At 38.2% G+C, this 15285-nt stretch overlaps 1 protein-coding gene across 1 annotated transcript; it reads right to left on the bottom strand.

Moving 5' to 3' along the window:
* Nucleotides 1-1429: 1429 nt before the first annotated feature.
* Nucleotides 1430-12948, bottom strand: LOC118795065 (E3 ubiquitin-protein ligase TRIM39-like). Its single transcript, XM_036553424.1, has 8 exons — nucleotides 12724-12948; nucleotides 11629-11724; nucleotides 11257-11496; nucleotides 11100-11122; nucleotides 10468-10604; nucleotides 9358-10134; nucleotides 1813-1865; nucleotides 1430-1498 (listed from the first exon to the last, which is right to left on the bottom strand). The coding sequence occupies exons 1-8, from the start codon at nucleotides 12925-12927 to the stop codon at nucleotides 1430-1432; spliced, it is 1599 nt and encodes a 532-aa protein (XP_036409317.1). The 5' UTR covers nucleotides 12928-12948.
* Nucleotides 12949-15285: the final 2337 nt, after the last annotated feature.

Raw genomic sequence — 15285 nt, 5'->3', positions numbered from 1 at the left:
AATCTCAAATTCATTGGTAAAGTTTTACACAAATAATAAATAGTTGATTTTAAAACTTTGAGATCCAATCTTCAAGTTTGTCACAAAAGCTCTGGGGTATTAATTCATTTTAATGGAACATTTTACAGCAAAATGTAACTTCATAGTGTCCAGACTTGTATCCAAGCACCCATATGACCGCATACCAGCTATGAATCTGTTCTCTTAAGATGGTGTGTCTTGAAACAATGGTTGCACTATGAAAATGTATTACTTTCAATCAGGGTGGAAGGTGCAATGAAAGATTAGGGGCTTGCTCTTACCTGGTACTAGTACTGCACACCAGCACCAGGTAGGTCCCCATGAGAGCAATGCTGAGGAACACAAAACCATCATTCTTGAAGCACTACAATGCACCAGTATTCACATATTCTCAATCAGTTCACTATGCACTCAATGTTCTACTATGGTCTAAAGCAGCTATCTGGATTCAGTCAAAAACTTTTGAGCTGCCCTCCCACTGAAAATGGACAAAGCAAACCTTCACTGTGGCAAAGGCAGACACACTCATTTTTTAATATAAAGACCTGGCTGGAACTATGCAGAAATGTTATAGGGGGAAAATAAAAATCATAGACCTGGCTGATAATGTAAATTACTGCCAGAAAACATGGCACTGTATACTGCATGTGTGAACAGATGCAAATGTGTGTGTTCACTGGTCACAAATATTGCATGTAGAAGAGAGAGGCTGTTATTTTTGTTGTCACAAAAACAGGTGGGGAAAGTGTTTTGTGGTTACTTACTAAGAGTCCAGGTAAAGGATGCAACGGTACTGTACAAACTGTCTGACCTCATCACTGTGGGAGAGAAAAGGGAAGAGAGGTAAGATTTCCCATCAGTCCCCTGACCACTGCTAGGCCTTACAGTAATTTATACACTGAAGCACAAGCAAAAAAAAACTCCCACCACACAGCATTTCAAAACTTCAAACCATGCTTATCTTGACTGTCACATGTGAAGCCAGAATCAGCACAACTTCTCATAATAAAAACTAAAACTAAAATCTTCCTGATGCAAATCAAGTCTCTTTTTATCTTTCACCTAGTCTCTCTACCTCACATTCTTTAAGTATGAGGGCAATTAAAATAAACTGATAAAGATGGAACTGGATGGAAGTCTGTGTTTTAAAAGATGGCCATCCTCGTGTTCCTCCCTCTGGGTAACCTCAATGCTTTGAAAATATTCCACTGGGCTTTCTCAATGCTGAATGCTGTGAAGATATAGGTAAGTCAGGCAGTGTTTTACAGCAATCTAAATGGGGACTTTAGAAGTTCAGGAGGATGGCCTACATCCAGTGACACAGAAAGAAATCAATCCAAGAGGATCTATGTCATTGGACACTTCACACTCTGGTTGCTGTGCAAAAGGGTGACCAGTCTGCTCCTCATCAGAACGTGAAGAGAGCCATGAGTCCAAAGGTCACCATCAGCTGGACCATCAAGATGGTGAAGACTTGCTGTGGACAAGACAGCAGGGTCAACAGAGATCATCTGTTACACTGTCCGCCTGGTGTCCAATCATCAACCCTGCAGACGGGCCACACTTTGGTCAAATTTAAATTTGCTGGGAATTGAAATGCATTTCCATACTGTATTTTCATTACAGTTTGAATGAATCTCCATGTTGTCTCTATATTCTCCATAAATATTTTCACACATGGCTGCTCAGTGTTAGTTTTTTTTTCCCCAAAAAATTACATAATACGTTGGACAGCTGGATGTCAGCTGCAAAAAGAACCCCCCACACCAGTACACATTTCTAGTTACTAACCATGGCCACAGGCGAGGACATGTCTGAGGCATAGGGGTTAGTGTAGACAGGACCTGTAGACAGACAGAGAGACAGAAAGACGGGGATCAGTGAGGGGGTGGAGGGGATGGGGGGCCTTTTTTGCTGAAAACATCAGATAATTGGATGGCACTTTTGGCAACATGTTCTCCTTCCACTTTACTTTGACCAGGAAATTCATTAAGTTAAACTGCTTTTCTTATTCTGCACATCAGTTAATGACAATCACGATGGCTCTACATGGCAGTGTGCCATAAATCATGCATGTCAGGAAATGGTGTCCTTCAAACTAGTTGATCTGACCAGCAATAGCTCAGGCAGACAGCAGCCACTTCTGTCCCCTGTCAGATGGGGCCACTGAAAAGCACATATAAATCCTCTCTACATGAAATGAGCCAGAGGGGTAGATAAAAAAAAGCTCCTGTTGTAATATTGATGAGATGACTAGATGACAAGGAACATCACTGCCACCCACCCACCACCCACAAAAGGATGACCCGTGTTCAAGGGGTACAAGGAAAAATATGCTTCAGTCTCCACATGACATCAGCCAATGTTCAACAACAACTCCTGACTGGCTCAGTTAGCAGACTTCCCACTTCACTGTGGGCCATTGCAGGACATACAGCAAGGAAAATAGCCTCTGGCTGCGCGCGAGTGTGCAGGATTGCTTTTGTCCTGCTTCAGCACTCCCATACAACCGCCGATGTTGTTAGGATGAGATGCAACCTAAATTGAGAGAACTGCATAAATGAGAAAGAACACACAAAAAGAGAACCTGAGAGGGTCCTGTCAAGGTCAGTCCCATTACAATTCCCTGGAACAAGGGCAAAACTACATAATTCTGTGGTGAAATAAACATAGATCCGATCATGAGTCACAAGGCACAGAGAGTCTTGTTCTGCAGGTACAGTACTTGGAAGATACAAAGTAATGAAGTGAATGGGAAACACACAATAAGTGAGCCATTTTAAGCAAAAATCTAACAAGAAATAAATAGTGTGTGAATCTATGTGCACTCCTCTTTACATGCAGAAATGACTCCTGCCAACAAAGATGATATAACCTTGTGGTTGCATAAATACCAGAAGTGCCTCAAATGCAGATCCACCTTCATTTCTGAAATATCTTTCTACTGATTAACATATCAGGCTACTGCTTCATATGTCTGGTATGTATATTCTGTGCCAAGAACCACCAGAAACAAAAACAAAGTTATCCTGGTTTGATTCCATTTAAAACACAAGCTACACTAACTTCCTAACTAACTTACTTAGTTACCTACTTACACTAAATTACTAAAATCCTTTTATCTATTCTTACAGGCTCTGAATGCTTCTATTTGGTCAATGTGATAAACTGTTTTGCCAAATATTCTCCTAAAATGTGACTGTTAATTTAATTATATAGTAATAAAAATCTACGTCATTTGTGCACTGGAATAGAATAGAAGGCCAACATGAGCTCTTTACGCTCACAGGAACTGACCAGATTGATTGACAATCCAGAGCAGTTTAGGCTCGGATTGATTATTATTTGAATTCTGTTGGAAGTGGTGTTGGCAAGTCAGTAAAAGAGCAGACTTGCCTCATGGTCAGGAAGAATACCAATACCTCAGGCCAGTGATGGGACACTGTGCTGCAGGAGATGACCACTTTCAGACGCAACATCTTTTGGAATCATGGTCGCAACTCACTAACTCATGGAGGGGGTGCGCACTGCCCTGGCAAATATCTGGCTCCATCTGACTGGTCAGCTACGCATTTCCATTTCAGTTCTTTGTCTCCAGCCGTGGCCCCAGCATAGCTAGGCTGGGCGACCGATAGAGTCATGGTTGTGATGCGACGTCGTGGCGTGGGATGATATCAGGGGCTGAAGAAGAGACAGTTAAACATACCATAATTTACACTAGGGCTTCATATGGAAATTGGTGCAGTTATCAAGGTAGGATTTATACCACAGTAAGGAGATAAAAAAAAACTACACCCACCATACAAAAAAGTATGGTGAGAGCCTAACATCATATTTCATTGAAAGACAGAAAAATGAAGCAGTGCTTTGAACAAAACAGGCTATTCAGCAGACATTCTTTCAGGATCCTAGTGAACTCATTGTTTTTATCTGCATTTTATCTTTCTTGAATGTGTAATGGGCCTTCACCTTCAAAGATTTTTACCTTCACAGCCACACCTAGTCAGAAGCACGCAATGCTGTTAGTAATCACTGAGAATGAGCTTCCCCTCAACTTTTTTTCCAATAGATCTGTCTGTAAACCAGGAAATGAAAATATGACTTGGCACAACAAACCTCATTAAATCAGTCCTACTCTCAAGCCAGCTATGTCTGAAAATCAGCTGTCAATACCACAGACAGTATACTTGGGGCATGTTGTGTACCATGAACCCACAAAGTATGTGAAACTTGCTGTTACTAAGTAGGCCATATTCAACGCCCCAAAACACAAGGATGTGTCTTCAAATTTCTCTTGGGGAAGTACCTTCAGTTTCTAGTACTATAAGTAGCTAAAATGCTTCAATGCTTTTCAGGACACTTTCCAGTCAGGATGCTATTTACAAAAAAGGATAAAGGAAACTGCTCCTGAAAAATCCCCTTCAACCTTCAGAACCAGTATGAAATATACAAAACAACACTGTACACCGGAACCAGTGCTACTGAAAAATCCCCTTCAATCCTCTTAACCACTCATGACAAAAGGTCTCACAAACACTTGAAGACTTTCTGACATGGGTCCAAGTGCATGTCTTCCAACCTGCCCACCTCTGAACAAAAACATGAGAAGACATTGAGAAGATGTAGCCAGGTTAAGAAATGATAGAAATGCATTTCGTCTTCAAACCGTGACCTGAAGAAGGCCAACAAAATGTGACCTTGACATCAATAATCAGCCTGAGCTCAATTTAAACACTACCAGACCTAATATATTTGCATTTACCTGTGTTGATGAGTCATATATGAGGAGTAGTCAAAAATAATGGAAGCATCAAACAATATATGAATATATTGAACTACAAGAAGGTGGGCCAACCTTTGGCTTCAAGCCTTCTTGGAATGTAATGTTGTTATACAAGTTTTGAACTGTTTCTAGAGGGATATCAGACAATTCTTCAAGAAAAGCTTCCAGTTCTTGAAAGATGAAGGAGATAGATGAAGAAGGTGGAAATCTACTCTGTATTCTATGTCCCAGAACTTCCCATGAAGGTTCGATGATGTTTAGATCTGGTCATAGGGGAAGGCATGCAACCTGGTGTTCATGACACTAGTCTTGAGTCCATTTACCAGTCTTGGAATATAGGAATATCTTGAGGAAACAATGTGTGCACAATAGGGTGCACCTGGTAACCAAACATGGCTGTGTATTCCTCGGCCATAATTCTGTGAAGAGTAATAATTGGACCCAATGAATTCCACAGGATAGCACCACCTAACATAACTGACCCACCACTGTGTTTGACAGCTGAGAACATGCAAAGTGGATTGAAAGCTTACTTCTGCTTTTTCTAAACATAAGCATAAGCCCACCCAAAGAGTAAAAGACATCTCATTAAACCATATTACCATTTTCCACTGCTCAGAAGTCCAGGTTTGGAGTTCATTACATTATGCTATGCATTGTTGTGCATTGGCCTTGGTTACAAGCTTTTTTCATGGCAGCAACACCTGGTGTTGAACACCATAAATATCAGCTTTGAGAAGCTTATGGCAGAGAACTTTTGTTGTGACTGGGTCACAGAGGTGCATATTCAGTTCTGTGGTCATTTTTGAGACAGTTGTTTTGTGTTTTTGAGCAACTAACACACCTGCACTTCGGAAACCAACTATGTGATCTCTTTCAAAATCTGTCAGAGCTCCCATGTTGTTTTAGAAACTCTCTTATTAAAGTGTTGATTTTAAGACATCTCAGAAAGAGACAACAGCAGAAACATATTGGTAGTTGGCAGTGACATTAATGTGAAACACATGTGCAGACTCTGTTTTCATAACAATTTAGTTCCTTCAAAACACAAGTTAACTTTCATTTGATGTTGGATTATTTTTTACCCCCTGTATATATTTATTAGAAAAAAAATCTACATTTTAACCCATTTGCTCTTTGGGATGGCAGGTGTGCCATCTGCTAAGTTACAGAAGTACACTGGTAGGCTTACACAGAGCATATCTTGCTAGAACTGTTCTTAGCTGATGGAGCTAAAGCAGAACCAGAGGATAAATGTTTTCTAAGTGGACTGCGTTTTGACTTTCCCTGATGTACTTCTGAAGTTTCCATGTTCATCCCAAAGTGTACATCCTGCCACTTAGATCCTGTCCCCATGCCAGTAGGTAAGCATACTGTGTCCACCCACAATTTCAAGCTTGTCACATCAGTCAGTATTTGTAGCATTGGCATAAAAGAAGTTATTTCTCTGCTGGGAAACTTACATGTGTGTCTGTTCTCTCAAAATTAGATTACTGCAATGCACTGCTTGCTGCATCCCCCAAAGTCTCAAATTCTTAAGAAACTTTAGTTCATTCAAAATGCTACTTGCAGATTATTGACAAAAAAGCCTTATAACACCTGTTCTGGCAGATGTGCGCTGACTTCCTGCTTCTTACATTTTAAAGTTCTGCTTTGAAGCCATAAAGCCCTAGTCCTCATTTTTCTGTGTGATCTTGCAGTTTGCCACATTGCCAGCCGAACCCTCAGTTCTGCTAATGGTACCTCCTTCCAGGCATCATTAATCTGGACAAAAAGTATTTGCAACTGTCACTCCCTGACTGTGAAATGACCTCCCTCTAGGCATTTGGGATAGTAGTGATGTCAGTGTTTTTTAATGTCTAAAATCTTACTTATGGTAAATAAAATGGCTTTAATGCATAAATGACTCACAACCCTGCTCTAATTTATACTAGTGTGCCCGTCTTGTATAGGCTTTAGATGCAGCATTTGTTGTGATTATGACACTTCCACATTTTTACATGTAATGCTTTTAGACTGCAATACAGTTCTGTATTTTTCGTCTTTGTTTTGTTTGTTTTTTGTTTTTGTTTTATTGTTGATTATTATCTGATGCATGTTAAGTGCACTGAGAATTTTGATGTACAAATAAGATGCATTATTATTTTTTCAGTTTGGTGGCACACACCCCGTACCTTTACAGCACTAAGAGTTAGGCCCAGAAATACCACTAAAACTTGTTTAAGTCAAAACAAGTTTTAGTGGTATAAACAAAGCGCCACGAGGGAAATATTTACTGTCCAGCCCTTAAAATATACTGTACATCTTAGTTTGTAAAGTTGGAAACATTACAGGTTAAAACTTAAACCAGAGTGCAAATATACAGTATACTACAATATGGACACTTCATGTAAGTAGTCATTTCAGGTGAGCAACATTTTTACAGCAATTACAGCAACAACCACTTTCTATACGTTTATTTATGAACTACTTATACACTCAAATTTTACCAAATGCATTTTTAGGCTTGACATTTGCAACATTACTCCCATCCTCATTACCATTAGGCTAGCACATAAAAGCTCAAAAAAGAAAAATGTGGAGCCAGTCAAAGTCATAAACACGCTGTCATTTCATGTCTGTTCATGTCCTTAGCACTGTGCCCACGCGGGTTAGGCCAGAGAGTTCCAGAGAGTAGTGAAGGCATGACTTACTGGTGTCAAAAAAGAAACACTTTCTTAATTTCAATCTGTAACAGACAGACCACACAGGAGAGTTAAATTAATCATGAGCCACTATCTCACTGAGCCAAAGCTATGGACTCTCATCAAAGTCAGCATTTCCAAGATGTGTCATATTCACATTCTAAACATTAAACATATACATGCACAGCCAATGAGAATTAGAGTAAACCATGTAAAAATGCAACCCAAGCGTAGAAAGAATTGTAAACATTGACCACAACACCCCTCATGAAGTTTTGCTGAGAAAATACCTAAAGAAACAGCAAAACATTAATACTGGTGAAGACTAATGATCTCAGCGTAGGTTCACAATGGGTCACCCCTTCTTATCATAATTAGACAGAATGCCGGTACATTTTTGAAGACTTATAAGGCATATAAATAATAAGCCCATTAGATAATACCAGAAGTCAAAGAGACAAGAAATTAAACGGCACAATTAGCCTACATGAACAATTATTGTTGCGAATTTATTTCCTCAAAATTATTCATAATAACTTACCTTCAACTAAATAAAAATCGTGCATCAAGGGATCAAGGGCATAACTGATGTTAGTAGACATGTACTGACTGAAATAAGTGGAGATGAAGTTAAACAGGAAATGAATGTGGTGTTTTGCAGGCAGCCGAATATATGTATAAAGACAGTATAAATGACACACTCGTATCTATTAACTTTGATATTGCCCCAAATAAAAATGAATAATGTCAAATTGAATGTGAATCATTTTGATTTTACAAAATTATATTTACACTATGTATTTATTACTCCTTTTATTGAAAATATGAAATTCCAAATGTTTATAGTCTTCTTTAGTTTGTACAATGTGTACAATTGTACTTTGTATAAATGAAAATGCCCAAGACAAGAAACAATAGCCACAATACTTTAACTGAATTTGAAATTTAATTGTAATAAAATATGTAACATAAATTTGTAGATATTACATATTCATAGCAAATAGTTATTATGTAATGTAGAAGTTAAAGCTCAGAATACCAGCTGAGTTCAAAAGACCACTAAATGTGTAAACATTCATTAAACAGGAGGCTATTTGCCTTTACCAGACAGCTTAAATTGAAAAATCTTGTGTTGCACTCAAGAATACAATGAAAGACAACACTTACTAAGCATTTCATTAACAGCCATAATCAGTAATCATTAAATACATCCTTGAATTGAATAAATAAATAAATACATAATTCTTATCTACACAATGGTTTAAAACAATATCTGACAATTAAATGTAAAGCATAACATGAAACAATGCAATTATAATGCTTAATTAAACATAAAGCATAACATGAAACAATGCAATTAAGTAACTCTGTTACATGTGTATACATATATGGTATGCCATATGAGAAGAACAAAGTAATTAAAGTGCAGGCATGACAAATTCACACTTCTGGAAGCTCAAAACATTTACATCATACAGTTCAGATGCAACCATGATCCCCAAATAGCATGGCGTAATTAAAAATATTAAAACAGCATTATCTTGTTAATATTTAGCAGTAATGCCAAACGTATTTTCATCAAATTCAAACATATTACAACTTCATTGTTTGTCTTTATGTTGTCTTAATGTCACAGCACATTCTATGCCATCATGCTATTAATGACTAGTCTAAACAGAATACAAAAGCCTAAGGTTGTTTGAATCTTAGAGCTTCCCTGTGACAAATGAAAAACCTTCAGCCATTTTCAACACTATTGAAAACGTTTCAATTTGAATTTAGTCTTCAGGAATCTGTAACCAGGAGAGTGACTGGAGGGTTGTGGTAGATGAGTTTGTGTGGATAACTCTATTCCCCCCGAGGACTCACGTACATTTGCTGCCGAAATCTCACTGGGATTATCAAGGGTTCCCCCGATACCTGAATCTGTGGACAGCCTCCTATCAATAAAGGTAACAGCTATATCCCCTACATCTAAGAACTCAGATTCATTTGCTGCAGGAACCTCAGTGGGAATACTAACAAATCTCCCAATGCCTGAATCTGTGGACGGCCTCCGGTCACTTAAGAGGCCAGCCCTGCTACCTATGTCTCTAGACAGGTTCTGTGGCACGAGGGCACAAATCCTCATCTGATGAACACTGCCTTTTTCAGCCTCAATGCTGAAGGCAGGGTACAGGGAATTCTTAAACTTGGCCACAAAGGTGTGCAGGACACTTCCACTATGAACGTTATAGAACTGCAGCCATCCCTTGCTGAAGTCAAGGAAGACACCCAGTACCTCAATCTCTGCCTCTCTGACCATGGTGACGTCATCACTATGCAGGGCCACCAAGGACCCAGCATCCATCTGCAGAGCCCATGACAGTCTGTCTTGACCAAGAGCTTGATTCATGCCCTTCTTCACCCAGCCTTTGTCCACCACTCCCACCGTCCAGTTCTTTCTACCCTTTACCTCCACCTCCCAGTAGTGGCTTCCCTGGCTGAAGTACTGGGAAGCCAGGATGTTAGACACGGTCTCCTCCTCTTTGCTTTTCTTCCCCACAGGGGGGCAGCATGAGGGCAGATAGCGCAGCTGGGTTTTGTCTTCAGAGGTCTCAAGGTTTTTAGGAGCAGTTTTCCCATCAAAAGTGATGTTCTCTGCAACTGTAAGGCAGATGAAGGGGATAAAGATCATTTCTATTCCTGTTAAACGCTAAGGTAGCAATTCACAGTGAGTCTCATGTACCTTTGTTCTCTTGAAGAATGCTGTTCATGTAGGAGTGCTTATTCTACAAACACATTTAACAGCCTATATATACACTCAAATTAACTTGACATATAGTGAAAAGGGGAAGTTAGCATCCTTTAATCTCTTAAGAAGTATCTTTGTATATACAGCAGCATCTTCTCTCATTTAATTTTCTAACAAACATACAGCATGTTTGGTGACAAAGAAAACGAGAGAAAAGACTGAAGAGCGTGGCGATTCTCTCTTACATTCCCATGGTCGAGGCAGCATGTCCTTGTTCCGTTGGACAATTGTTGTGACAGAATTTTCAAGTGCTTTCAGCCTCTTATTGTCAAAGCGCAGTCTCTTCCCTACATTTCTGTGGAAATCTTCAACTGCTTCAATACTATGAAAAGTGAAAAAAGGGAAATTCAGAAATGTGGGAGGCCCACACCAATTTTGTTTTGTAGATACTACTGAGGAGATTTAACTCATTTGCTTTGATTTTGCTTTCTTCTATGAAGCCAAAGATTCATATACATTATTTATACAGCCGAATATTCATCAGAATCATCTATTAATTCCATTTTACAAATTGATTGGACAAAATATCCATCCTTTCAAAAATGTTTATGAGCCAATAATGTAACTGTTCTTTTTTATGTTGATTATATTGATATCACCCTGTCACGCTTGCAGAATCAATATTTGAAAGGCATTGCTTAAGTGCACAGGCAATACCTTTTGCTGTCATATGCAATATTCTGTAAACATGTTATGTGGAAAATATTTGATCAAGCTTCTGTAATTATGTAGCAATATTGTAAGTGTATAACATACAAGCTAGGATCTAACTACAGTCAAACACCACAGGGAAAAGGAAGTGATGAACTGAACTCACCTGGTGTCCAGGGTTTTGATTTCCTGTTTAATAAGATAAGAACAAAATCACATGTACATTAGGTCATTTAGCAGATTTATTTTCTGAAGTTAGCAACAGAGTTCCAAAATGATGTCTACATGAAAGGGGTGGAGTGTGATGATGAGAGAAGCCTCACCGAGAGACTAGGAGCACTGTCTGCATCCTGCTTCCTCTTGAGCTTTTCCACAGCCTCTGTGATGTGCTTGGTTTTCTCCTGGCATTTCTCTCCCTCCAGAGCTAGCTGGTCCAAGCCCTGGATCATGCTCTCTTGCTGGGCCTGGATCAGCAGGAAAGCCTGCTGCATATTCTGGTCCATTAACTCCCGCAGCTCCCGATACTGGTCTGCCACCTTCTCCTTCGTCTGGTTGAACATCTCCTGCAACGAACACAAGTAGCCAAACTCCTTATTTGATACACATCATTTACAGCCTTAGCTTGTTAATCATCTGTAAAGAATAATACAGAGAGAACACCTGTTTGAGACCACCAATGGGCCTTCTTTTCCTACCTCAATATCTTTCTTGGCTTTGTCCACTTGAGCTCTGATGTCACTCTGCTTCAGAAGGCTGGATTTCATCTTTTTCACTCGCTGCATTACCCTCTTCTAGAATCAAACAGACCACAGCATGGTCTTCATCACTGTTATCACCATCACCATCATCCTCTCTGTTCATTATCAAATGCTGCCATCATCATCATCATCATCATCATCATCAATAAATATCATTTAAGCTAAAATGTGACACTTCCCAAACTTTTCTTTTTTCTTCTTGTAAAATGATAATGAGATGAACATTAATTTCTATGTTATTTGGCAAACATGAATATTGTCACTAACGATTAAAAAGTCAGTAAATCTACCCAATGAATACTGAGGAACACCCTATTACCACAATATTATTTAACCCTTAAGACATTTTTGAAAGAGAATCAGTGAAAGAGAATCAGTGAATTTCTGTGTACAAACAGGACATACAATAAACAGTATCTAAGGAAATATCTAAAACTGAGAGGAGAGGCCTACACATCTTTAATGAACTAAAGATTTATCCACAACTTGACTTACGACACCCTTCGCTGTCAGGTATAATTTGCGGCGTTTACTTATTACTGATTGGGTGTTTGAGCTCTCCTTTTACGCAGCGGAACAAGCAAAATAATGTTTATATTTGCGTATCCTAGAGGCGTCTTAACGAATAACAAAGAAACTAATTGTAAGAAATAATAACGGCAGATAACGTTAATGAAACCCAATATACAGTATAAACAAACATTGTTAGGCTTGGATTATTATTTAGTTGTTCTCTGATTACCTTTTTATTAAATAAACAATGCAAAGCTCAACAGACACCTAATATACAGCATATCATAGATTCTCCTTTTCGTTCTCGTTACTGAACAGTGTCCTGTCAGTAGCCTACAATTTTAGACGTCTTGTCAACTGTCAATATTTTATTGAATGTGATGAACAAAAAATATTAAACTTCCAGAAAACTGCTTACATTACGAATTAAATCGTGTTTGCTCATACCATGATTAAACCAAATTTGTTCGGACGGATGATACTATTTCCCTGTAATTAAATGAGTGCGATAACACTTACGATTTGTTCTTGGCACGCGTCTTTCAGGGTTGAATATGAGTGGTTGTGATGACTGCCGTCGGTCAAACAGGTGTCGCAGAGTGTCACTCCGCAGTCTTTGCAGAAGAGGACGACGGATCTTCCGTGAATGTCGCATGTTGTAGAGGGAACACTGGGTATTGCTTGCGATGAAAACTGGGATGAAATATTCTCGTCTGCACTCATGGTGACACTAATGACGGTGACTATCACTACCTCAACTGTGCTGAACTTGGACGTTCTGCCCTGTTATATCTTCAAAAACTTCGGTCCCTCCCTCGAACACAGCTACGTCAGCTGCTCGCCCTGCCTCTCGCACTCTTGCGGAAACCGTCTTCGGTGGAAATCGTCTGTCCTTTCTAGTGAAGTGACATAATATAAAAAATTCTGATCTCATGACTTTTTTTTTTTTATTCACTGCAGAAATAGACTACACCGCAGTAACCATTTTCGGAAGACATGTTTCCTCCTTTCCAGATAAATGACAGAATAACATTTCTATCCCAGGAGCGGTTTAGTAAATGACAGAAATAAACGTTAGCGGAAAAAATCAGGTAATGATGACCTAAAAAAGTTTTATTTCATAGTGCACACTCAGAAGGTTAAGCAAAGGTTATGTAATACTTATGAGACTGTTTCGCAGGCAAGACTGCCCTTAAATTTAAACATGCAAATCAACATGTAGATCATTAAAGTACTAGAATAATCATCTTATTTTACGCATCAAGAGGATGACAAATGGCCAAAATTAGAGAAAAGTTGCAGTAAACATATCTGATTGTATACAGAAAGCTTTTTTCAAGTGTAAGATTGCTAGGCAAGACTCGAGGACCTGGCGCCAACAACGCGTTGTGTAGGATATTGATACCATTAGGTAAATTACCTAAGAGGAGAAACTTAGAGATTTTTTCATTTTGTATCGTATATTTTAATAGGCTACATAATTATTAAGAAATAAGGGGTTTTAAAATGGCAAACAGAAAATACTGGATTTTCCCCCATGTAAAATTATACCAAACAGCTCATCAACCAAACAATTAACTTAGGTTTGCAAAACTGAGATTCAGCTAGCCACTCATACAAATATTAAATTATGTACTGCATACATTTGAGACGTTTTGGGTTCACACTGTATGGCAATTGTACGTGTTGAAGTTATTTAATTACAGAAGCTGGCATACGCAGGATTCTGCAATGTGTTTTGAGTTCTATCTGGAATTTAAAAATGTTTTTGTTCAGTTCTAGGAGTCAGTGAATGCATGATCCACTGGTGTGGAAAAACAAAAACTTTCCCAATTTCATTTTTTAATAGACAGACCACATTAGAGAGTTGAATTAATCATGGGCCACTGTTCCACTGAGCCAAAACTATTGACTCTCGTCAAAGTCAGCACTTCTGAGATTTCGAGCTTCCAAAGATCTTCAATATAAATCTTTCACGATCTACAAGTTTGTCAGGCTGGTAAAGGACGCCATGTTTGTAATCAAAAAGTTGTGTCGAATTCATGTTGTATTCTAAACAAATTAAAATATTCGTGCGCAGTTGATCAGAATTGGAATAAACCATGTAAACGCGTAACCCAAGCATACAAACGATTGTAAACACTGCCCACAATACCGCTCATGAATTGTTGCTGAGAAAATACCTAATGAAACAGCAAAAACATTTGAGAATACCGGTGAAGACTGACGACATCAACGTCGGCGCACAATAGGTCACCCCCATCCTAAGTGTGATTAGACGGAATACCGTTTTGAAGACATAGATAAGGCGTGCTCAATTCCAGACGATTCCATAATACGGGAAGTCAAAGAGATAGGAATATAAAATTGAACAATTAGCCTACATGAGCAATTATTATTGCGAATTTATATTTATTTGCTATTTATTTTTTTACTCCTTTTATTGAAGATGTGAAAATACAAATGCTTATGTTCTCCATTGCTTTGTATTAAAAAATGAAAATGGCAAAACAGAAAAAATAGCCACAATAATTATAAATAAATTTTAATTAATTAAAATATTACAAATTCATAGCAAGTATTTATTTGTACGTGTAATGCAGCTGTTAAAGCTCAGAAAACCAGCTGAGCATTTAAGTTCAAATGATCACTAAACATGAAAACATTCACTTAACAGTAGGCCATCTGCCCTTACCTTACAGCTTAGACTGAAAAATCTTAAATACATACAATAAAATAAAACATTTACTAAGAATGTCATTAACACCCAAAATCAGAAAATGTTAAATACATTAATGAAATGAATAAATACATGTTAATTACACAATGGTGCATCTCAAAATTAAATAAAATATAAATAATACACAAAACAATGCATGTCTGCTTCTTAATATTTAGCTGTAATACCTAAAACATTTAAATAAATTAACTCAGACATGTTATTATAACTTTGCTGTTTTTCTGTATGTGTCTGTATGTCAAAGCACATTCTATGTGCCTAACATGTGCCTGCTGCCTAACATTGTTTAAATCTTACAGCTTTCACACAAAAGAATTAAAAACAAACAAACAAACAAAAAA

This window comes from Megalops cyprinoides, chromosome 2, assembly GCF_013368585.1.
Source record: "Megalops cyprinoides isolate fMegCyp1 chromosome 2, fMegCyp1.pri, whole genome shotgun sequence".
Taxonomy (NCBI): Eukaryota; Metazoa; Chordata; class Actinopteri; order Elopiformes; family Megalopidae; genus Megalops; species Megalops cyprinoides.
The sequence above is the reverse complement of the archived record's forward strand: the minus strand, read 5'-3'. Positions and strand labels throughout refer to the sequence as shown.